General features: G+C 34.8%; 1 protein-coding gene across 1 annotated transcript in view; it reads right to left on the reverse strand.

Annotated features, from left to right (window-relative positions):
* GABRG3 (gamma-aminobutyric acid type A receptor subunit gamma3) overlaps positions 1-26,242 on the reverse strand; it is a 772,628-nt gene that overhangs the window by 98,945 nt on the left and 647,441 nt on the right. Inside the window, exon 6 of the mRNA XM_044667009.1 lies at positions 9,188-9,325. Within this exon, the coding sequence (XP_044522944.1) occupies positions 9,188-9,325 (138 nt within the window). The remainder of the gene's footprint in view (positions 1-9,187; positions 9,326-26,242) is intronic.

The following is a 26,242-nucleotide window of genomic DNA, read 5'->3' on the forward strand; positions in this document are numbered from 1 at the left end:
AGAAGGGAATGGCAGACCGCTCTAGTAACTACGCCAAGAAAACTCTAAATATGGTCAAAAAGACTAGACGATGACTGAACTGACTGAACAACAAAGTTTATAAAACAAGAACAAAAAAGAGTCACAGAAATAATTACCTTGTGATTATGAGGGGCAAGGTAATGCCAGCTAAATTTTTTTTTAAGGATGCAATGTGAAGTGTTCAGGAATTGGCTTAGTTGATTCACCCAACCCAAGTTTATCAAACTCTTCTGAAATCCAGCTCTGGTGATGCTGAGTTCTTAAAGACTATTCCTTTTGCAACATAATCTCTGACAGGTCCTATCAGTCTGAAAAGGCTTTCATTTTGGGCTAGATAAGTAACTGCATTTTCACTGTCTGAGGAAAATTTGGACAGATCAAGCTCATGATCAGTTTGTCCAGAGGGTAATCAATATGCTAGATGCAGCAGTCATGAAAACTGTCCACAAGGACATAGAAGGTGGCATGTTGGTGAAGGTGGTACCTACCCTGATTGAGGCAATGGGATACAGTGGAAAGAGAATTGACGCTGCTGCCAGAGGACTTAAGTTCAAATTGTACCACTCCTGCTTAATATGTATATGACCTTGGACAATTCACTCAAACTTGCTAGATCTCGGCAAGGTGTTGAACTTCTGAGGTCCCTTCTAGCTATTCTATCCTTCCAGAATCTTTGATCCTTTAAAATATGGCTTCATCGAAATTTCTTTTAGCATCTTTAGATGAAAACTTTAAGGGTCAAGAAAGAATAACTCAGTAGTTACTGGTTTTGTGATCATGGGCAGGAAAGTCACTGAAATGCTTGGTTTCAATGCCAAGAATAATACTACCTGGGGGGCAGCTGGGTAGCTCAGTGGTTTGAGAGCCAGGCCTAGAGATGGGAGGTCCTGGGTTCAAATCTGATCTTAGACACTTCCCAGCTGTGTGACCCTGGGCAAGTCACTTAACCCCCATTGTCTACCCTTACCACTCTTTTGCCTTGGAGTCAGTATTGACTCCAAGACAGAAGGTAAGGGTTTAAAAAAAAAAAGAATAATACTACATGCTACCTGAACACCTTGTCCAGAACAACACTCTCCATGATCCCATTTGGGATCATCTTGGCAAAGATACTGGAGTGGTTTGCCATGTCCTGCTCTAACCCATTTTATAGATGAAGAAACTGAGGCAAACACAGTTAAGTGACTTGTCCAGAGTCACATAGCTAGTAAGTGTTTGAGGCCATATTTGAACTCAGAAAGATAAGTCTTCCTGACTCCAGGTCCCACATGCTACCCACTAAGCCAAGTAGTTGCCCAAAAGAGTCACAAGTGGCCTGAATGGGTCAGTTTATAGGTTGCGATTTAACAAGGCCAATTAGTTCTTAAATTTTATATAGTAAATGTCTGAGGTCAGATTTAAATCAAGAAGATGCTAATCTATACATTCCATCCACTCTGCCATGCAACTGCCCTTACAACACACATTGTAGTCTTGTTGAAAGAAAAGTATATCAGATGCTTCAAGAATGTAAAGTGGGTTTTTTTTTATCTTTTTTTTTTTTTTTTTTTTTTTTTTTGTCTAGGCACAGTTCTGCTGTGTGCTACAAAGTAGGTCTGTAAGCCTCTGGACAATGGATTTGAAAGAATGATGTCTTCCCAGCATCCTTCTGCAGAAACAACTCTATATAGACAGGGCAATCTAAAGAGAAATCCGAATGCTATTGAGGCTTAGAAACCCAGGTTCCCTGCTAAAGCCTAGTAGCTTTACACTCTTATCCATATGGATCCTCCATTGGCCATTTGGTCATCAAAGCCTTTAATAAGCATCTACTATGTGCAGGAATTATTCAAAGTCCTAGGACAGTGTTGGCCATCGTTTTCAAGACCGCCTGCACAAAGTGTACCTTCAAGCTGCCTGAGAGCCCCTTCCACCCCTTCCCCCCTCTCCTCTTCAGCATCACCCCAGACAGCGGAGAGAAGAAGTGCTTGCATTGGGCGTCTGGTCAGAGGCGGGACAGGACATGCAAATAATGTCCTCTGGCACTGTGGAGATGGGGACGGGGCAAGCCCTCCCCTTGCCACCCCAGCACCTGTGCCACAGCTTGGCCAACACGGTCCTGGGGATACATAGGAAAAGTGAGCCTGATCTCAAGGAGCCTACAATCTCATCTAATGGGATAGCAACATTCTATCAAGTATAGAAAACAAGATATGTATCATGATTCATAATGAAAGAGGCTATCCACCACCATCACCAAAGGGAAAGCAGGAATCCAAGTGCAGATGGAAACAGACCACTATTCACTCTACTTTCTCCATGAAATTTTCTCTGATGTAAACAATATGTATCTTCTTTCACAACATGAGAAACAGGGAAATCTGTATTATATAATATATGTACAATTGATATCATATTACCTGCCTCCTTGGAGGAAGGGAGAAAGTGGGAGGGGAAGAATGAAATAAAGATTTTTGGACAGCTAATATGAGAATTTGTTTCTCTTGGATAAAGGTATGTATCATATATTTATAACAAATCATGCATAATGTCATTATTATGTTACATATATAAATGGTAATATATATGTATTTATATATACATGCACATAAACATGTATACACATTTCTGCAAACCTATATGTACATATCTCTATACACAAATGCACATATATACTTATGCCTACATATATGTATTTGTCTATCTGTATATCTGAGAAAATAAACAAAGGAAAGTCTGTAGCACAGAGATCCTGACAACTAGATTTATGGATCTTTTCATGGAGAGCCATTGCAGCATAATTGAAAGTGTATTAGATTTAGAGGGTGTAAGATTTAAAAAATTAATATTTGAAATACTCCAAGTATTATTTTTGATAAGTTTTAATAATAATAACTTGAGGCAAAAAAAATAGCCTCAGTAAAGAAGCTTCCCAGATCACACACCTGGGAGAGTGCCCAGAGCCCTCAGAGCAGAGAGCCCCCTGAGGGCAGGGTTTTCAGCAAATTTATTTCCCCAAACTTGAGGATGTAACTTAAAGAGATTCTGGATAATGTAGTTCATGTGTATCAAATTTCTATTTACACAAAGGTGAAGATCTAGGTTCATATCTGTAGCATCCATGTTTCTGAGAGGGGTTCAAGCTGTTACATATTCCAAATCTGATATTTGCTGACTATATGAATATTGTATAACAGGCACTTTGTATCTGTAAGCCTCAGTTTCTTCTTCTGTAGAATCAAGGTAATGAAATTATTTGTATCAATTTCATAGACTTTAAATTTAAAAAAAATTTTGGTGAGGCTCATGAATAATGCATATGAAGCACTTAGTAAACTTTAAAGTGCCTATGGATGTCAGGTGATATTAATATCTTCTTAGGAAAGGATTGAGAGTTCCTTGAAATTTCATGTGCCTATTGTTAGATAGCTTTTTTCTTACCATATTAAAAAAGATTTTTTCTTTGAAGTGTTGCTTGGTTTTATTTTTAAATGGGTGACAACAAATGAAATTTGGAACAACATCTACATATAATTTTGCATTGATTTTTGGAAATCTTTTTGTTTTTAATGGCTAAATATTGAATATGTTTCAATTTTATTAATAGTTCTCCAGAATCTATAATAGTATACTATGTGTGAGAATAAGGAATTTAACATGAAAAATGCTCTAAACAAGGAGACATAAAGACAGAGAGAAGCAGGGAAAACTTATTTACAAGTTAATTACATTTGTAATGGAAGTCTTTTTCAGCTTAATACTAAGAATCATAAATGATTTAGAAAAATGTTTTTTAACCTGTGAGTCTCCATACTTCCATACCCTTCCTCTCAAGAGGGGATCCATGAGATTAAGTGATCAAAAAATACATCTTTATTTTCACCAACCTCTCACCAGAATTCATCATTTCATTCAATTATGAATTTAAACAATAAACCATAATGGTATTAGCAGTACCAGTGACTTTATCACTAATGGAACTTAGAAAGTCTCATAAAATTGTATAGTTCTTATGCATATTTGGAAATATACTTATTACTTTGAAATTGTTGTTAGTTACTAGACTCTGTCTCACAAATTTGATTTTTTATATTTTTAAATATTTTGATAATTGCATTTCAATATTGGACAGTTACAGTAGAGGAGTCAAGAGGAGTTGAGTTCAAATCTAGTCTCAGATTTTTACAAGCTATGTGATCCTGGGTAAACCATCAGAAAATAGTGCCCCAGTACCTCATCTTTAAAATGAACTGTATTTTTGCCAAGAAAACTCGAAATAGGATCACAAATAGAAGACTAAAGAACAACAAACAATTGGTTTCCTTGCTAAGGCCCTGTATTTTAATTTATGCACTTAAAAACATTATACTGAGAAGGGATCCATAGGCTTCCCTAGACTGTCAAATGGGGCCATGAAATTTTTAAGAAACATTAAGAATTTATGATTTACATAAACAAAAGGGAAACAACAAATGTAATTTGAAGTCACTGTCATGCCAATCACTCAGCAGGATCAATGAGCAATCTGAATGTTTAACATCTAATCTAAATCTCACATTCCCAACCCCACAAGAAGGGTACAAGTTAGAATATAGAAGTAAGCCAGAAGCCTGTTGGCAAGACTCCAGCTGCACTACTCTTAGGCAGAATTGATTGAGTGCTGGATTTGGAGTTAGGAAGATCTAGGTTCAAATTCTGTCACCAACATTTGCTGGATGCGTGACCCTGCAAAAGTCATTTGAACTCTCTGAGACTCTAAAATAATTCCAAATCTGAAAACTGGGAGTTTGATTAGATAATTTTTAAGGTTTTTCTCACTCTGCTCTACATTGTTGCTTCTTATTTACTTATGGTCCTTAGCTATAGAGGAGCATTTAGTGATAGAGAATGGAGAAACCAAAAACAAAATTTACTTTTTTTTTTAACAATGTAAGAAATAGAACACACCAAGAAGAAACATAGTTCTATAATGTTGTTGCCATGAGTGAGGAACAGAATATTGCAACATTTGAGAAAAGCAGACCAACAAAAAATAAAACTATAGGAAAACCTCTGCATTTTATCAACGAGATCAATGAGTCTAGGGAAGGAGAAGTGGGGTATGTGTATATATGTGTGTGTGTGTGTGTGTGTGTGTGTGTGTGTGTGTGTGTATTTCCTTGTATGAATTTGACCCATCACCATATGAAGGTTGGGAGAAATCCTAAAGGAGGCTAGTAAATTATTTCTGTGCTAGGTTAATACTTGATGGTTTGGGGCTCAATGATTGGGTAGGTAGCGGAGAAAATGCTGTTGCTAGCTTTATGTGCAACTCTGGGTTAGGTGCCTGTGGAGAATGTAAAAAAATTTCAAGGTGAATAGTTTTCTGTTTCATGACACTTGCAGTCTGGCTAGAATGCAGAGGACAATATACCCAGGACAAGAGATCTCAGCAAAATAAAGGGTTTCACAAGGAACCAAATTATGATATATCAGAAAGGACAAAGAATAAATGTTATGAGACCAAAGGCAGGAATAGTCACTGAGGAATGGAATTATCAAGGAACACACACATAAATGGAAGACAGAAGATATTTCATCAGTCAACTTGAGAAGAGGAAGTCTGAAGTGAGGGAGTTAGTAAGGGACTAATGTGAAATGGAGCAGAAATCATTTAAAGGGAACAAAAAGGGTGAATATTACTTTTGTGAATTAATATTTATCATATCTATAAAATCCTTACTCTGGTCTTTACAAGGGCATTTTTCAGAAAATCATTTGGAGGCTCACATTTTTTGTGTTACTCTATCTGATTTGTTCAGCCCCACACTACTTAAGCACATATAACACCAGTGTCCATATTTGATGATGGCATATAACCAAGGAATTAGATATTTTGCAGATATGGAAACTGAGGCACATAGAGTTCAAGTTATTTTCCCATGTCCCCAACTAATATTTTTCTGAGACAGATTTCAAACTGAGATCCTCCTGACTTGTGATGTAGCACTCTGGGCCACCACAATGCTTCTTGCTCTCTAATTGTTTCATATATGCACATGTTTTGCGGAGAGTCACTTGGGTTTTTTTGTATCCCGGCTACATTTAGTGTGGTGCTCCAAAAATGACAAGCAAAGAAACAAACACCTGACTTGTTGACTCTCATCTCTCTTACCTGCAAAGACTTACATCAGTAGTTTACATTAATTTTCATCTTTTTATTCCTCTTCCCTTCTCATGAAATTTGGGGGTATCCTTGACTAAACACCATTTGCTAGCTTGGGAAGCTAGAGGGCACAGTGAGTAGATTAAGGATTGGACCTGAAGTCAGAAAGACTCATCTTCCTGAGTCAAAATCTGGTCTCAGAATCTTACCAGCTATGTGGCCCAGGGCAAGCCACCTAACCCTGTTTGCCTCAGTTTACTCATCTATAAAATGAGCTAGAGAAAGAAATGGCAAACTATTCCAGTATCTCTGCCAAGAAAACCCCGGTGGTGTCATGAAGAATCAGACAAGACTGAAGTACAACAGAACCACTGAACCATTTCTTGATATTACTTTGACTAAGAAACACTAGCAAGAACACTCAGAGTTTTAGTACATAGTTTAATAGAAGCCAGATTCCTTGTTTTGATAATATTCTCCTCAAGAAGACAATATGCCCTCAAAGTCTGCTAATGCAATAACAGTATTTTAGAGGAAAACTTGTCTTTCATCGCCTGGAATATTCATAATAAATGCAGGCTCATAATTTGTGGGAAGCCAATAAGAGAATAGATAAAAATCTGAGACTTCTCTTTTGACCCCTTTTGTGATCCCTGTGATTTCTTGTTGAAAAGTATTGTGGCCTTATTGTAAAGCTTTAAGTTCCTAGCTAACCAGAAGTTAAATGGTTAACACTCTTCTCCTTTGGCCAGGAATGTAGCTGCCTGGTATAGCCAAGGCCAAAACCTTAGCAGGGGCAACTCAACCTTGAGAAAAATATTCCCTGACTTGGCTTTCTGATAAGAACCCAGCCAAAATTCAGCCTTGGTCTTGGTCTGTTCTGAAGCCAATGAGACCTTTTGTGCTTTGATGTGACACAATTTGTGTTTCTGCGCAAATGCGAAGTTTCAAGGGTGTTCTTTTGTGTGAAATGAGTCTTGAAGTATCTATAATAAACTCCATGCTGCAAGAGAGCAGAGCTGGAAGCATGAGCTAAAGACAACTCTTCTGTCCCCTTATTTCCTTATCAACTAAACTGTCCTTATCAGATTATCTGAGATGATAAAAAGATCTGGAGAATAATTGTCAGCAGAACTCTACAAAGGAGGAAGTTGTTTTTTTTTCTTTCTTGCATCCACAGAATCTCTATATATTTATCAAAATTGAAATGTTCATTTCAATAAAGTCCTCCACTTCCATTCTTTAAAATTTATAACTCATTAACATTAAAGCACATGTCATGTCACTTACTACTGCCATGATGATTGGCTATTAGATCTGATACCTTCTATTGTCATTCAGAGAGCTTTGTTCCCAGCTACTCATAGGCCAACTTTTGAGCTCTTGTCCTTATATCACTCCAACAAAATATATGAAATGACTCTGTATAATAAATTAGCAATCATTTTTGTAAACTGAATGAATATATACTGTAGCAATCCAGGTATACATTAATTGTGATATTATTTTAAGAAGTATTCAAAAACTTAACTCTTATACTGCTAATGATTGATCCCTGCAATCTTGAGTCAAATTGAATGTTGACCTTGCCAAATCCCTAGCCCTTCCCTAAGGCTACACCCCAGAAGAGAGTCAGTTATCTCAGTCTCCTTACTTTTCCTTCAATGATCAATTAACATAGGTATCAAACATCAGTAGATACCTTAGGCCATATCCGATCTGGATCCTGATCTTAGCTCTACTTATTGTTTTAGGTTTTGACAGTTTGCATTTTATGATGATTACCTCATAATGTTAATGTATCAGGCCACCAGCCTCTCCCCTTCCCACCATACTGTTGTAACCCCAATAAAAGTGACAAGACATCAGTTGGCAAGAGAGCGCTTAACCATCAGAGCTCCTAACCATGAAGCTCTTGACCATCAGAGCTTACTTGCTGTCTGTCTACCTTATGCCAAAACTTTCTGTGTCTGTGTATCTTTATTCTCGCCTTATGTTCTCTTTCCATTAATCCTTAATCCGTAACCCATTTTCACTCAGTCCTTGGTTCCCCTTTCTAAGTGTCCAACCCACTAGGAATCTTCGTGAAGCTGCTGGACGGCTTCATATACTTCACAATAATCATTGTTTTTCATATATGTGAAAAATGCGTAGTTGCTGGTGTGATAAATAATATATATGTAGATGCTAGTGTGATAAATAAATGTAACTAAATCCAGAATATATTATTGTCATCATGATTTTCCTCAGTTACACAATATCATTTTTACCATACTCTTTAATATTACAGAAGTACGTTCACATGTAACAAAACTTGGAACCACTTGATTACAATTAGATGAGAGTGACCACAAGACAATGTGGCAAATAATATGGATCCCTGTGACTTCCTTTTTATCTCATTATATGCCTTATTTGTCACTTAATAACAGCATGATGCAATCTAATTAGAGGCTAGGTATATTTTATAAACTATTGGGGAAAAGTATAAGGAGAAGCATGTACTTGAGAATAAAGGGGAAAAAAATATGTTCCTAAAATTTGGAAAGGAACTTAAATTGCTTGTCTCCTTCCCTCCCCAATGGTCTGAAACTCATGTTTCATTTGGTATTTAAAAAGTATGATAGTTTGTCCTTCCTTTTACTATATATAAATATTTGTAGTTAACATCAATAGTGATGACAATTTCCATAAATAAGAATGTTTCACAAGACTGTTCAAAAGTAATCACAGATTAAGACTCAGCCCACACAATACTAAATAAAAACCAATCAATAAATTCAGTGCAAAAATTGGTCCCTGGGGCAATGCATACATAAATACTTGCATGGGAAAGATGTTTGGTACACTGTAGACAAATGGTTAATGTATTTAATTTTAAAACTTTTTTGTTTGTTTTTGCATAATACTTGTCGATTGTCATACTTCTATTTGCTTGGTTAATGAAATACCCCAAGAGTGTCAAGACAAGGTTCTGTTACTGAGTAGTTAACCATGGAAAGAAGCAGACCTTGGTTTTGAGTTGCCACATCCAGGACCTACCTGCAGAAGTTTTCACAATTTCAGTTGTGTTTCTGAGACCCATGAAGTCAAATTGATAAAGTCGCCATGATTTTTGATCAGCAGCCTCTACTGAATTTTTCCTCCATCTATAAACCATTTCTTCCTTAGGGTAGCCATCTGAAAATATAAGAAAACTGTCCAATTTAGTGGCAATATTTCATCAACCATTAGTTCCATAGTCATATTTTCTGACCACTGATGAGAATTTAAATTCTTGAATTGACTTTTTCTACTGGTTTCCTACCAAGACGCACTTAAAAGCAGTTACAATGTGAAAAAATGCAGACAACTTCCAAGAGAGGCATAATTATGTAATATATATATATATGTAAATCATATTTTAACCTTTAAATTTTAATTATTGCTTGAGAAATCTAAGGTTTCTCTATAGAGCTCTGAGGGAAATATATTTATATTTTTAATTAATCTATATTTTAAAGTAGTTATTCAAACAATATTTTCAAGAGGAAGAATGTTGATTCTTAACTAATTGTAATTTCTTTAAAATTGATGCTTAATCATAAGGAATAATACAAAAGATTTTTTTAAAATAGCATGCGGAATGGATCATAATAATTCTTATTTTTTATATTAAAGCAGTTCAATTAACATTTATATAGTAATTGTAGTCAAATATGGTGTCACAACATAAAACTTCTTTTCAATATGTAATTTGAACTAACCAAGTAATAATATAAAGTAAAAATCCTAAATTGAGATGTTTCTAAATAATACAAATTAATAATATTCACATGTATATGCCAGAGATGATATTTAAAATTTTTTCCTTTATTGCTATTCTCTCTCATTTTTACTGTGATCTGGGAGGACTCAGTCTTTATGGTTTCCTCCAGCTGCTATTAATTATGAAAAGGAATAAAGAAGCCATAAGACATTATAAGGAATTGCATAAAACTGTAATAGAGAGTTGGGAAGGGAGATTCTTAAACATCAGAATGGGAATATTGCCCCTAAAAAAACCACTAAAGGAATCTGAGATTTGTAAATTAAATCCTTCCTCTGTTCCTTGCTACCTATTTGATTCCTGTCAGTTCAGCTTATCTCTTGGAGCTTCATTTTCCTAACTTATCTGTAAAATAAAAAGGACAGGACTTGTTGAACTCCACGGTCCTTCATGGTTTTGTAATCCTAGTATTTTTTTCTAGGATTTAAGATCAACGTGAATGATAATAAATATCGTACTTTTTTGTCACTGAGAAACAAGACTTCAAAAATAAGTGGAAATCAATAACAAGAAATATTTATTAAGCACCCACTATGTGTTAGCCATTGCAGCAAACAACATTTTTCATATCAAGAAAAATCTTTGGGAAAGTTGAAATTGTATTGCAGAAATCAAGAAAACATTCTTGGAACTTTTTATCCTTTTTATTTTGTTTTGTTTCAAGATCTGTGATTTAATTGGTGGAGAGAATTTTAATAAGCAAATACTCTCCACAAAGTAGATCTGCAAATTCTTTGTAACTGAATAGTCTTAAGGTTGTTGTCTGGGGGAACCAAGTACTTAAAATACTTGCTGGAGTTATACAGAAGAATTTTAAGTGTCAGAGGTGGACTGGAAAAAAGATTGAATTTGATAATTTTCATTAAAGTACAATTATTGTGACTAGATACATGGTACTTTATTTTTTATTATCCTTCATCAGGAAGAAAGGTATTATAGTCACTCCATTTTTCTACATTCTAAACTATTTGTTTCCTTCTCAATTGAAAAGATCTTTAAGTTCAGGGGAAGTAGAGTCTTTAGAACACTGGCAAAACTACTATTTTTATCAAGTAGATTATTATACAGAGTTTTACTTCTATGCACCATAGTGTGAATAATAATTACACCAGTATCAGTGTGGTAAAGTAGATAGAGAATTGGCCTCAAAGCCAGGAAGATTTGGATTCAAGTATACTGTTCTATAAAGATTTTCGGTATGACCCTGGCTAAAACATTTGAAATCTCAGTGGTTTAGGCAACTAGGTGGCACTATGGATAGGGCACTGGGTTTGGAATCAGGAAGACACATCTTTATAATTTCAAATTTGGCCTCAGATGCCACCTGTGTTACCCTGAACAAGTCACTTAACCCTGTCTGCTTCAGTTTCCTCATTTGTAAAATGAGTTGGGAAAGGAAATAGTAAACTACTCAAATTTCTTTCTCAAATAAACCTTTAAATGTTTAAATGTTGGTTGAAGAGTTGTGCACAACTGAAACAAACAAATGAACAACAGCTCAAGACAATTTTTCAAGACTATAAATTGATTGGAGTCCTAACCAGCTTTGGTAGAAATTTCCTCATCGGAGAGGTTCTTATACCATGCTAATAGCACACGTATAGTTTTATTATTCCTTAAATGTACATAATCATTTATGAATAAGAGTAACAAGAATATGAATAAGAAAATAGACTCTGTACCTGCAGCAAGAATCATGCTCTCATTTTCTTCTACCTAATCCTTTAGTTATTTGCAGAAAGTTGGACAAGAAGCAGAGGGTGAATGAGGGGGAGGAAGAGAGTTCATTGTACAAAGCCTTTGAATCTTCCGGGTTTCTCCTCTCCTTTATGCCTACTTTCTTAAAATAATAAAACTGGGGAGCAGCTGGGTAGCTCAGTGGATTGAGAGCCAGGCCCAGAGATGGGAGGTCGTAGGTTCAAGTCTGACCTCGGACACTTCCTAACTGTGTGACCCTGGGCAAGTCACTTAACCCCCATTGCCTAGTCTTAACCATTCTTCTGTCTTAGAACCAATACACATTATTGATTCTAAGATGTAAGGGTTTAAAAATAATAATAACAACTATTTATACAACACTTTAAAATTTATAAGGTATCACTTCCACAACAACATTGTGGGTTGGTGGTATGTTATTATTATTCTCATTTAATAGAGGAAGAATCTGAGTCTCAGAGTAGTACTTGAGCAATTGTCACACAAGTAGTAAGTGTCCTTAAGAATATAAGCGAGAATACAAATTCCTTGATTTAAAGTTCTCACCTGTTCCACTATATTGTGCTACCTTCCTTAACCTCAAAATTGTACAGTATTTACTTCATTATGTATTATACAGGCAAGTAGATGGTATAGTAGATAGAATGCAGGTGTAGAGTCAGGAAGATTCATCTCCATGAGTTCAAATCCAGCCTGAGACACTTACTAACTTTGTGACTCTGGAAAAGTCACTTAACACCATATGCCTAAGTTTTCTGATCCATAAAATAAACTGAAGAAGGAAATGGTAAACTATTTCAGTATCTCTGCCAAGAAAAAGGAAAATGGGGTCACAAAGAGTAGGATATTACTAAAATGACTCAACAACAATAGAAGTAGAGTAGTGCAGAAAAAAATAAAAACAAACAGAAAACACCTTAAAGACAAAATCTCAGCTTTCTTTAAGCTTATCTTATGAGTCTCCAAGTAGCTTGTGACCTGAGGCATTTATTCAGTTTGGGTGTGAGCTCCCTCATCAAAAAAATGAGGGGATTAGACTGGACAATTTTTTAAAATTAATTAATTTTTTAAAAACCCTTATCTTCCATCATGGAATCAATACTGTGTATTGGCTCCAAGGCAGAAGAATGGTGAGGGCTAGACAATGGGTGTTAAGTGACTTGTCCAGGGACACACAACTGGGAACTGTCTGAGGCCAGACTTGAACCTAGAACCTCCCATCTCTAGGCCTAGCTCTCAATCCACTGAGCTACTGAGCTTCCCCCAGACTGGAAAATCTTAAAGTCCTCTTACCCTCCTAACAACCTTCGATGCTTGACCTTGTACAAATCATGTCACTTCTTTGCAGCTCAGTTTCCTTAAAATGAAGGCAGTGCATTGTGATAGAGTTTAAGCCTTTATTAACCTTTGTGTCTCTTCTAGTTTTTGTGCAAAAATAAAATTTCAATCATGAAAGCTTTCTCTTTGAAATTACTGAAGTTCAAGGTGTTTTTTTTTTAATCTGGTTTGACAGTCTACAGGGAAAACATGGAAACCAGAATAGAGAAAAAAATGTTAAAGATAGTAACAAATAGAAATAGCTTCTGATGCTCTGTATGTCTATATGGGGCAACTGAATCATGTTGGAATTGGTTCTAGGACTATCACATAATATTATTATTAAGGAGCATGATGAAAATCAGTTCTTTTAGAGTTTCACTTTTGTCAGCATTGGATAGTTACTATAACTTGCACCATCCAATTCCTAGGGTTGGTGTAGGGATTGAATGAGATAATATATTTAAAGAGACTTACAATCCTTAAAGTATCACATAAATGTCAGTTAAAATTAACTTATTGCTATAGCTACCAGATTTTATCTAAAAGTATATATAACATTTATATTAAAATTAGATATTATTCATATTTTAAAAGAGATAAAATTATACTTAAATTCATGTAGTTCCTTGTAGTTTTTTTCCTCCTCAAAATAATCCCCTTATAGAAACACTGTTATTGCAGTTTTACAGATGATGGATTTATCAAATAATTTAGATGGTTTGTTCATGATTATATAGTTGGCAAATGAGGGTAAGAGAGTGTAAGTATAGTATGAATCTGACTCCAAGATCAGTGGATGTCATGCTATAGTCACCCTCTTGAACATTGTTGACTAATAAAAAGAACCAATGAGCATATTCAGATTTGTTAACCAGAGTATCACAGAGTACCAGAGAATCAGAGTATCACAGAAGCTATCTTGTCCATCTCCCACCTGAATAAGAAAACACTCTACAACATCTGTGATAAGTAGTCATCTAGCCTTGCTTGAAGACCTAGAAAGAGGAAGAATACACTACCTTCTGGAGGGTACCATTCAATTTTTGCAAAGCTCAACTTAGAAGTTTGTTGTTCACATCAAGCCAAAATCTGACCATAACAAACATCCATCAATTTCTACAAGTTTTCCTTTCTTCAGCCAAATTTGAACCCTCTTCCAAATGATATTTCTTCAAATTGTTGTTACTGGTGTGTCATTTCAGTTGTGTCCAACTCTCATTTTGAAATTTTTTTCACAATACTAAAGTAGTTTGTCATTTCCTTCTCCCACTCATTTTACAGATGAGGAACTGAGGCAAACATGGTTAAGGGACTTGCTCGGGGTTACATAGCTCGTGTCTAAGATCAGATTTAAACTGAGGAAGATGAATCTTCCTGACTGTAGGACTGGTACTCTATCCACTGTGCCACAGCTGCCCTATTAACTTATAGCATAATTTTGAATAAAACAATAAAATTTACACTAAAAAAAAGAGTATAGATTGCAAAATGTACTGTATCACTATATAATGGCTTGAGTTCATCACCAGGTACAAACTCAGTACCTGCTTACCTCTTTTTTCTAAAGTATGCCTATTTACTTTACCCTCCTGACAGAGATGGCATTATGGGATGTCTTCATCATTTTTCATCCTTCCTTTTTGAAGAGGACCACTTACATCACGAGGTGGTATCTTGACTTGCATGTGAGTTGAATTTAAGTGAGGTAGAGGACACAAAGTCTCTCTTTTCATTTTCAGAGAGTGATTGAAGTCCACTGTACTTCAACTGGCAATGTCCCATGAAGTAATGGTTGACCTTGATGTTTTCAAGGTGTGAATAAGTTCTAAGCACACCAAAGAGCCTGCTTCCACTGTCCTCATGACTTTGGAAGAAATTATTCTCATCCACCAATTCCATGAGGGATAGTCTTCATGTGCTTGGATTATACCTCTTCCTTGTACCTTTAAATGCATCCCTATTTTTTTCAACCTATATTTCAGATGATTTAATGTCAAGGTGTGCTATCATTCTCAAAAACTTTTTCTAGATACTTACCACCATTTGCCCTTCCTAAAGTGTGGTGAGTGAAATTAAATGCAATATTCCAAATAGTGTCAATCTCCCAACTCCACCCCAGTGGCTGGCAAGATTTGTTAAAAAGCGGAATATCTCTCTGTCTTTCTTGTCCATCCATCCCATCCTCAATTCAAGATCTTCATTTGGCTCATAAAATTAGAACGAGTAACATAAATATTCCATACTTATGCAGCATTTTTCTTGTACAGAAATCTGCAGATGTTAACCCTCACTTACCCTTTGAGATAAAAATATCATTTCTCCTTTAGTATCACTATAGCTCTGAATTTTCTTTCCTGTAGACAGTGCCATTAATTAAAATTCCAGCCCTTCAAGCTAAATGCTGAAAATAGATAGACTCCTTTCCTCCCACTCCTAAAAGCCCTCTGTCACTGTGCTCCACGTCGCTCTCTCCTTCCGTGTCTATGTGAATAATAGAGGAGCTACCTGGTTGGCAGTTACACTTGTATCCACATAGATAACCTTTGAAAGGTTCACTTCCTGGCATCCATTTACCTATTTCTGGGCCATTCTTTTTCACTCTGCTGCCTTTATGTATAGGCCAACAGGTCAAGAGCCAGCACTACTTTGAGGAGAATTATACTGGCTGGTAGTCTTTTGTCTGCAGAGAGGCAACATTTGTTTTGAGTGATGGGAGTTAAATGGTGGTGTCCTTGCTTATAGGATTTGACCTACTTTGGGAAATGCTTGGAGGGCAAAGGGGCCAAAACTCATTTTGAAAGAGGCATCAGGAAGCTTTTTTCAACATCTCATTTCATTTCTATGCAAGAATAAAAATGGAATGCTACCTTCCTAATCCATCACAATCACTTTTTCTCCTGTCACTGGTAATGTGTGCCAGATCAACAATTATACTCAGCCGACTTCAGAGAAGCTTCCTTTCCTACCACCCAGGCTGGCTGACTGGACCAGATCTTTCAATGACAGCATCATTAGTTTTTCATTTGATGCTGAAATACTGCTAAGCTCAGTAACTAGTAGCAGCTTTGAGGTACTAGAGGATACCAGGGTTAGTTATGACCTGGAGAGTTTCCTATTTTCCTATACAAATGAATCACAGTGATTTACAATTTTAGCCACATATCTGGTGGACTCTATATAATTTTATGAATTCCTTCAAGACAATCTTATTGTAGATTGCTCAAAATACCACCAGTGTCTAACAAAAAAAACCCACAAAAACAACTTATAATTAAAAGAAAAACTATTGGGGCATCTGGGTGGCTCAGGGGATTGAGTCCTGGGTTCAAATCTGACCTTGAACACTTTCTAACTGGGTGACCCTGGGCAAATCACTTAACCCCTATTGCCTAGCCCTTAACACTCTTCTGCCTTGGAACCAATATTGGAACCAATAAAATATGGATTCTAAGATAAAGGTTAAAAAAAAAAGCAATTATCAAAAAATTAGTTCATTTAAAGTACAAAGATTATATTATTTCAATAATAGAGGCAGTCTTCAATTTATAAAATAGAAGGAAATTTCATTATCTATTCTTTCACATTTTTATGAATCAAATGATACAAGGTATAAAAAGCTTCTTTGTTGAAGTATATGAAACTATGGAGAATGTAAAGTATTATTATTGTTGTTGTTGTTGTTGTTAAAGGACAGCTAAGTGGCACAGTAGATAGAGTACCAGGTCTGGAGTTAAGAAGATCTGAATTCAAATTAGGTCTCAAATATTAACTAGATATGTGACCCTGGATAAGTTCCTCTACTGTTTTTGCCCCAGTTACCAGATCTGCAAAATAACTTGGAGAAGGAAATGGCTAACCATTCATTATCATTGTAAAGAACACCCTAAATGGGGTTATAAAGGGTGAGACATGACTGAAACAACTAAACAAAAACATTGTTATTATTGTTATCATTATTAGTTTTAGGCTTGAAATAGTAGACATTGGGCAGGCCTTAGCATAAGAAAAACATGAGTTTCAGAATTACCTTTGACTCATACTGGCTTGTGTAACTTTGATCATTACTAAACCTCTTATGGCACCAAGTGACTCTTTAGGAAAACAATTCACTGAACTTCCCTGGTAGAGATAGTTAGTGTTCATATCTCTAATTACAAGTCTGCACTAATCGCTGCTCCCTTCTTCCCTAAGAAAAAAAATAAATTTTATGTTTTTGTCATTAATTCTAGCAATATCCAATAACAAGGTATATGAGTAGTATTATATGTTAAAGTGAAGGACTCAGAAAAGGTTCCTGAGGTTGGAAAACCTTAATATCATTAATACTAAAAAAGTATTTTTATATTTACATTTAATTAAGGGTCTGGGGCAACCTAGAACCTTTCATTACTGTACAGTGTTTAGGAGATAGAATGATAAAATATTCTCTGTGTGTATCTGCATGTATATGCCTAAGTCTTTTTAATCCACTCATATGAATTTTAAATTATGTTTTCTCTGTATTACAGAAAAGCCACAAAAGAAACTAAAAAAGTAAAGACTAAATTTTAAAACATAATAGCATCCCATTCTCAGTACTAGTAGATAATATTCTTTTTTCTTTTCTTTTTTTTTTAACCCTTAGCTTCCGTCTTAGAATCAATACTGTATATTGGGTCCAAGGAGAAGAATGGTAAGGGGTAGATAATGGTGAATAAGTGACTTGCTCAGGGTCACACAGCTAGGAAGTGTCTGAGGCCAGACTTGAACCCAGGACCTCCTATCTCTAAGCCTGGCTCTCAGTCCACTGAGCCACCTAGCTGACTCCAAGATTATATTCTTAATGTAATCTAATGGGTTCAGTAATGGTTCTCTGGACCAAGAGATGAACCATAGTGCATTTATAATATTGAAAAGCTTGTTATAAATCAAAACCCTTTTGTCACCAGGAGGATGTCTGGGTTTATTTATAATACTCAAGCTTCAACTACATTCTGGGGTCATGGGGGAGCATCCAAGGATTTCAGTGTAGCTAACCTTTAACTAGGATCTGTCAAATTTCACTCTAAATGTTTTCGTTCAAATCTCCTTGGACTTGGCTCCCATAGATGTTTTGCTTAAACTTTTTTTTTTGAGGAGTCTAAAACAAATTTTCAAGCCAGTTATATGGTTTTTAATCTAAGGTCTACTGCTATGCTGAAAAAAAAATAGAAAAAAGACAATGGCTAGCTCTATTGACAAATATTGGTAATATGAGTCAGAACAAATATTTATTTTTTGAAATATAAAAATTATTTGTAAATAAGTCTCCTAAATGTTTGGAATTGAAGTGACTAAAAATACAACAAAGAAACCTTGGTTAGGACAAATTGAAACTCACTTTTTTGGGGGGGTTTCAATCCAACTGATATTTATGTGCAATTGTTTGGACTAACAAAGTTTAAAAAAAAATGACCAATAAGATAAAGACAATATTCTGTAAGAAAAATCTAACTAAATTTCCTTCCATTCAAAACTCTCATAGTGTTTTAACTTACCATGTTTTCTCAGTCTAAGAAAAGATTTAGTTTGATACATAAAAGAGGAGGAAAGAAAGGTGAAATTTATATGTCATTCAATCACAAAAGGCTTCATGATTTCTTTGAGTACGTGATTTAAATAGTTTTGAACAAGGTAGTAGGCATCATTTGTTATGTTTATTCCAAGACCAAATCAAAGTGACAAATCACAGATGCTGTTCTTTCAGCTGGTTAAGCTGAAAGAGACCTTATTCTAGAGAAAGAGTCAAGGTCCAACTTTAATGATTATTAAATGGGGATTCAAACACATTAAATGAAACAATGCCTACTCTCAAAGAGCTATGATTGGCTTTGCTCTCTGTTATATAGTTGTAAATGAAGTGATTCAAAGAGAAATTGCAAGAATCTATTAATATGTGAATTCTTCCACTGAAGTCCTACTCTGATGCTCCAACTTGGTGGAAACCCCAGATTCATGAAGGTTACAGCAGAAAACAAGATCCAATTGTATGTATGTCTTTGGATTTGGAAGATGAAGAATTTGGAAGATGAGAAATAGGGACACACAAGAACAGTGATTAATAAAACTCCATGACTGCTCATTAGGGAAGAAGGAGAACAGATGCCAAAAGTCCGTGATCCCTACTGCCCTCAGCTGAAGGCAGCACACCATTCCATAGCTTTTGTAGACTGGTCAATAGCTCAGAGTCCCTAAGAAATTAAATTTATGTAGACTTTTAGATATATACAAATGGCAATTGCCCTCTCAAGTTAGAGGGAGATAGTAAGGCTTAAAAGGGATCAGTAAAATGAAATATCTGTTTCAGTATTTCATCATAAACTATCTCTTCCATAGCCATTGTTTTATATTTTTTTTAAAAGGAAGTTAATTCCCTTCATAGAGAAAGATCAATAATTAAAGTCACCAATCATATAAGGGAAAGGGAATTGAAATAGCAGTTTTTTGCTTGCTCCTTGAAAGAATGGCAGCTAAATGGGAATCCAAAATAAAGAATATAATTTTCTATTTCAGGCATTGTAAGTTACATGAATAAATACAATTGTACTTCAACAGAATTCGATTATAAAGCTTCCATTTACTATTACAATTATGCTTTCACTTTGCCAGATGTCAAACTCTTTGAAATCTTATTCTGCTGAAACGCACTTGAGAACTCAGAAGTCAATAAAGAAAGGCCTGTGAATAGTAAAAGAGGCTATTATGGAACCCACTTTATTTCAGAGTGGAATCTGAGGGTCTCACTTAGACCCTTTTTAAAAAAAACCCTTACCTTCTGTAGTTGTAGTTCCAAGATAGAAGAGCAATAAGGGCTAGACAATTGGGGTTAAATGACTTGCCCAGGGTCTCACAGCTAGGAAGCATCTGTGGCCAGTCTTGAATCCAGGATCTCCTGTCTCCAGGCTTGACTCTCTCCACTGAGCCACCTAATTATCCCTAGAGACCACTTATTTTTAACATTGAATTTTAATGTGACTGCCCATTTTTGCACTATATAGTAGATTGGAAACTGCACATTTGGATTGTCAAAGACGGAAATACTGGATATTACTCAGTAGTTGAAAGAAATGAGAGATAATGATGGAGGAGACAGGAGGAAAAAAAATCCTACAAAACTATGACAACAAAAATGCATTTACTCTAAGTCTAGGAATCTCTTTCATTTGAACATTTCACTCAATAATTTTAATGTGTTGTCAAGAAAAAATATTTTATATACTGGGTAATTTAATAAAGAAAGCAATGAGGTATAAAATACATTTTAGAACTATATATATATATGTATGTATATATATATATATGTTTGTAGTTTTTAAAAAATTGGTGCTTGAAAAGATAAACTAGAAAATACATGTATATAATTCATCACTTACACCAAAAAATGAGATTTTATTAAAGATATTGTGGTAAATAGAAAAATATTTGAGGTTCAAACTTCTCTCTCTTCTATCTACTAGCTCTATGATGTTGTTACTACCTTGAAGTTATGAAGCCTCAGTTTCTTCCTTTGTAAAATAGGAATAATAATACTTATATTAACTACCTTGAAGCTTTTTTAAGGGATCAGATGAAGACAACAATGTTGGAAAAGCCTGCCCTTTCATATTTATGTTAACCCATGAAATGGAATAATTATCTGAGAGTTATATTAATGCTAGTAAATATCTACTTTATGTCCACATCTTTCTTAGGCATCTTTTTTATACTCTTATATTCTGTCTTAGAATTGATACTAAGTATTTGTTCCAAGGTAGAAGAGTAGTAAGGGCTAGACAAGAGGGATTAAGTGATTTTCCCAGGGTGGTACAGGTAGGAAATATCTGAGGCCAGATTTGAACCCCTTAGGCATCTTTTTTTTCAGGGGATTATTACTCCTTGATGCTTTATCCAGCTTGTCTTGATTTTTTGTTGTTGTTGAATGTTCTTTCAATTGTTTCTCTGGAGTTGTCATGGCCTCTGACCTTGAAATTGCTCTAACCTCTTCAGTTCAGCTTCATTTCAATTACTCTTTTGAAGTTATAAATGGACTCAAGCTAGATCAGTCACAATTTTTTTAGTTCTTACTGCTTTACAACATTCCTTTTTCCTTTGGTGTCTCAGATCCCCTAGCTCTTCTTAAGGAAATGCCTCCTTTCATGAGAGTTGGTCATTAGGCACCACAGAAAACTAATTTTTCTATTAATTACCCCTTTGCAGATTAATAGCAACTCTGCTCAAAGAAGTGAAGAGGTAGGGTTTAGAGTTAGTCTTATATGTTTGCAGGAAAACTGTTCAGGTAGCTATAATCAGATTCGTGCATTTAATCTTTATTTCTTATCTTTTAAAAAAGAAAAAAAAGCAGGTTTTGATTATTAATTGTAACAACTTGTTTAATTTCATTAGAATTTATTATTTGAGGCAAACTCCAAAAGTCTTTGTTTTCTAAAGGAAATATATAATTCTCTGGAAAAGCATGTTCTTCTAAGTCTCAAAAAATTAGATATAGTTTCTCTGAAGAGGAGGAGAGGCCAAGAGATGAGCTATTCTTTTCTTTAGTTCCTTTTCCTTTAAAATCCATGGAAATGTGAGTACATTTATATTATTAGACATGTTAGAGAAAGATGCTCTTATAATAATTTTTAAGAACTAACAATAAATATAAAATGGAATATATAATGGAACTAAAGAGAAGGGGGAAATTAATGGGAAGTATGAACCAAGCATGACAAGGAAAGTGCTATGTATGATTAGGATTCAATGGGTCTTTGATGGACCTTTGAATTCTGTTGGTGACTCGATTTAGAAAACATGTATATGCACAAACACACATACTGGGATAGATGCATATCTGAATAGTAAATAGTTAAACCATACAAAGACACATCTAATAGAATTCTTTTTAGTATTCAAGCTTTATACATTTTTCCCCTCTTTTCAACTCAGTAGATCAAACAGCACATTCTATGAAGACTTTGCATCCATTTAGCTAATGTCAAAATTGTTTTCTGGGGAATCATTCTATAACTATCATTCTCCTTCCTGACTTTCCTATGAAGCTGCTCTTTGCCAAGGACCACGTTCAGGGCTATATTTGAATAGCAGTCAATCTGCAAACATTTTAGGGGTGCAAGATCATCGATTGCTTCAGGACTTGATAATGAGATAGAATGTGTATTTTTTCAACTTAACTGGCAACTGTGGAATGCCTTTCAAAGCTTGCTGGGCATAAGATTGGTGACACAATTTCAGGAAAATGATGATTGTATTCCTAGTCACAAAAATGGTATCACATTATACACTTTTTTTCAAACTACTTAAGGCAGAGTGAACCAGAAATGGGGAACTATATGTCACAAGGCTATAAATACAATTGCAATTTGTTTTTTTTATAGTTTCCTCAAATTGCAATTAAGATAATCAGGTTAAAAGTCAATATGAGACTGTCCATACTGTATCACAGATAATATAACAATTTAACTACAACTAAAGACTGTAACAGAAATATTTTAGAGGCTTTTTTCTATTTCCATTGTTCTAAGAGATGGTTGTTTGGAGTGATAGATCTGACTAATGCATTACCTGGTATCCATCTTAGGATCTTCAAATTATATACATTGATATTTGGAGCCAGAAGAATCAAACAGAAAACTTTCTCTGGCATGCCACCCTTAAGGAAGAGCTGGAGAGAAGGGAGTGCAGAGAATAGTTTGATAGGAGTGGGGAGGAAATAAACATTTTCTAAGTACTTGGCTATGTGCTAGGCGCTGTGATAAGCACTTATCACCTATCACTCACAATAACCTTTGGAGGATAGTTTCCTGGCAAGCTCTTCTTCAACTGAGTCCATAATTTTGCACCTTACTAAAGCCATATTGTTAGCTATCATTAAAACTCAGAAAAATGCATACAAGATAATTTCTAGTATTTATAAAGCACTTTAGGTTTGCCAAGAACTATGCATATGCTATATCATTTGATCTTCACAACATCACTGTGGGATGGGTACTATTGTTACTTCTATCTTAAAGTTGTGGAAACTGAGGCTGAGAGGTGTGTGGTACAACTGGAAAGTGGTCCTTGCCTCCATTATCTTCTCCCCCCCCTAAAGTTCCCCACCCCAATATTGCACTGGGAAGTTCAACTCAGTGGCTTGAATTCAGGGAATCTGCCACCTGAAGACTTAGAACCCAGTGCTGGCTTGTAATAAGTAGAAATAGTAAACAATTCTAAAGCAAAACATTTATTTTTTCTATTTCTCAATTCTATAAAGTGAAGATTAATTGATCTCAAAAATTTCTCTAACTTTAAAGCACTATAATTCTGATTCTTGGGTGTAGTACTGAAGCCAACTCTTAGAGACCTGTCCTTGCCTTGGAGACCCTACCTCAATGGGGAGAGAGAATTTGGTAACCTCTTTTCATACCTTTTACTTGGAGTCTGAATGAAGATTGAAGCATTCCATCTTTCATTTTATTTCTTTCATAAATTTTTTATTGCATGTATAATAAATGTCTTCTATCACAAAATGACTAATATGGAAGTACAGGTATAACGTACTGCATATTATTTACTGCCTCAAGAAGGCAGGGGGAGGATAGGGAAGGAGAAAATCTGAATTCTAAAATGTATTGTTTCAACATGTAACTGAAAAAAAATTTATAAATAAAAAAATCAGAGGTGCATGCTAAAGGAGGTAGGAGGACATAAAAGTTTGTGCAGAAGTATTGTCTATTTATTCTTTGAGTTTATAAGATGCAAACTATTCTAAACTGCACAAACCAAGTATTTCCTTTTCTCTTTTCTTTCTACAATGATGTTAGAATAAATCCATGAAAACTTATTCAAAAACTTTGCTTCAGATACTCAGACTAGCTGAGTGACCCAGGACAAGTTATTTAGCCTCTGTTTGTCTCAGTCTCATTACTTGTAAAACAGTGATAATTAAAACACCTAATTAATATATTTTTTCAAAATAGTATTTTATTTTGCCCCAATTATATGTAAAGATAATTTTAACCTTTTAAAAAAATTGAGGGTTTTCCTCTATTTCTTCCTTTTTCTGCTCTCCCTTCCCTGAGATGGCAAGTAATTTGTTAAATATTTTCCATGTGTAATCATTAGCATAGTTATTGTGAAGATCAAATGATATATTTGTGAAGTGTTTAATATAGTTCCTGGCATGTAGCTGGCTCTATATAAATGCTGTTCCTTTTCCTTTCCCTAATCTAGACATGGAACTCATACAGCAATGTAGATAAAGGGATACAGCCAGGAAGACTTAGGTTCAAATCTCACTTCTTACACATTTTGGATGAGTGACACTGGGCAAGTGCTTTTAAGACACTAATGTGGCCCAAGAATTGCCTATTTGAATTGGCAGAAATATCTACAATTGAGTTCCTACAATGAAATCACAGCTCCTCTAATTTTCTTAAGTACTAAGATTAACTGACTTATTCAGACATTACATTTGTTTCACTACAATTAATAACATTAAATGATGATGTTGATAATAATAATAATAAATCCCATTTATATACTTCTAGAGCACTAATAAAGAATTTTTAAAATATGTTACTTCATTTTAAACTCATAACACCCTTTGAAGTAAGTGCTTTGAAACCATTTTACAGATGAGGAATTGAGGCAGATAACAGTTGAAATAATTGTCCAGGGTCACACAACTAGCAAGTTTATGAGGCTTTGTTTGAATTTGGTTTTTCTTGGCTTCAACTATAACACTGTGTACTATATTATTGTCTCTATTCTCAAAGATCACATTTTTGAAAAATAATGAGAGAGAAGTACTGTGTAGTATTTTGACATAGTAGATTTATTTTAAAAATAACTAACAGAGTAGAGCCAAGATGGTGGAGAAGGTACACATAGTTTCCTGATGTCTACCAAATTACTTTCCAAAGAATTTTGACATAATATCTTAAAATGAATTCTATAACTGGAAAACCCACACAAAGATGGGTGAAAAAAATTCATAACAATATAATGTAAAAAGTCTATTTCTCAAACCAAGGTGGGCATAGAACACAGACCAGCATGCCAACATAGGCCACAATTCAGCAAGCCCATGAGGGCTTTGGGACAGGTGAATCAGCAGTTTCTATTTCTGGAGCTCTCAACCACAGATAGTGAAGGGGTTAGACAACTGGTGAGAAAGAGATTAATTACATGAATCGCTTTGCTAGTGCTCTGTGAAGGAATGTATTGCATTTTCCATACACCAATCTAGGTCACAATATCAGATCCCAGGGCTAGGAAGATCACTAGTGCATACTGGGATCACGGAAGGAGAAAGAGAGGGAAAGAACATAAATCATATAACCATGGAAAAATATTCTAAATTTATTAATCAATTAAAAAAAGAATAGAGTTCACCTCTGATAGTTTTTTTTTTAAGTTAAAAGAAAATGAAAGGCTGAAAAGTGAATAAACAACAACAAATTAAAAAAACCTTCAACATTAAAAGCTATTTTTGTGACAGGGAAGACTAAAACATAAATGTAGAAAACAAATAATCAGTATTTCTGCATCCAAAGACTCTAAGAAAAATAAGTTTCAAGCTGCAAAATGATTACTGGAGGAATTAAAAAATATTTTAAAAATCAAATAAGAGAGATAGAAAAAAGTGGGAAAGAAATGATAATGATGAAGGAAAGTCATGAGAAAAGAGTAGACAGCTTGGTAAAGGAGGAACAAAAAGTACTGAAGAAAATAATGTCTTAAAAATAGACTAATTGATAAAAAAAAAGGCAAAAAATCCACTGAAGAGAATTACTTCTTAAAAAAATAAAATAAATCAATTGATAAAAGAGGCAGAAAAAAATCATTGAGGAAATGAACTTCTTGAAAGGTAGAATTGGCCAAATGGAAGAGGAGGTACAAAAGCTAATTGAAGAAAATAATTTTCTAAAATTAAATTGGGCAAGTGGAAGCTAATGACTCCATGAAATATCAAGAAACAGTGAAAAGATATAATGTAAGAATAATTCATCTACTCTGAAGCCATGATCAAAAGAAGAGTCTACAAATTCTATTTTAAGAAATTATCAAGGAAAATTGATCTGATATTCTAGAACCAGAGGGTAAAATAGAAACTGAAAGAGTACTCTTATACTCTTATCACTTCCTGAAAGAAAGTCCCAAATGAAAATTCTCAGGAATATTAGTCAAATTTCAGAACTCCCAAGTTAAAATATATATATATATATATATATATATATATATATATATGTATATCC

The sequence above is a fragment of the Gracilinanus agilis genome, chromosome 3, assembly GCF_016433145.1.
Source record: "Gracilinanus agilis isolate LMUSP501 chromosome 3, AgileGrace, whole genome shotgun sequence".
NCBI lineage: Eukaryota > Metazoa > Chordata > Mammalia > Didelphimorphia > Didelphidae > Gracilinanus > Gracilinanus agilis.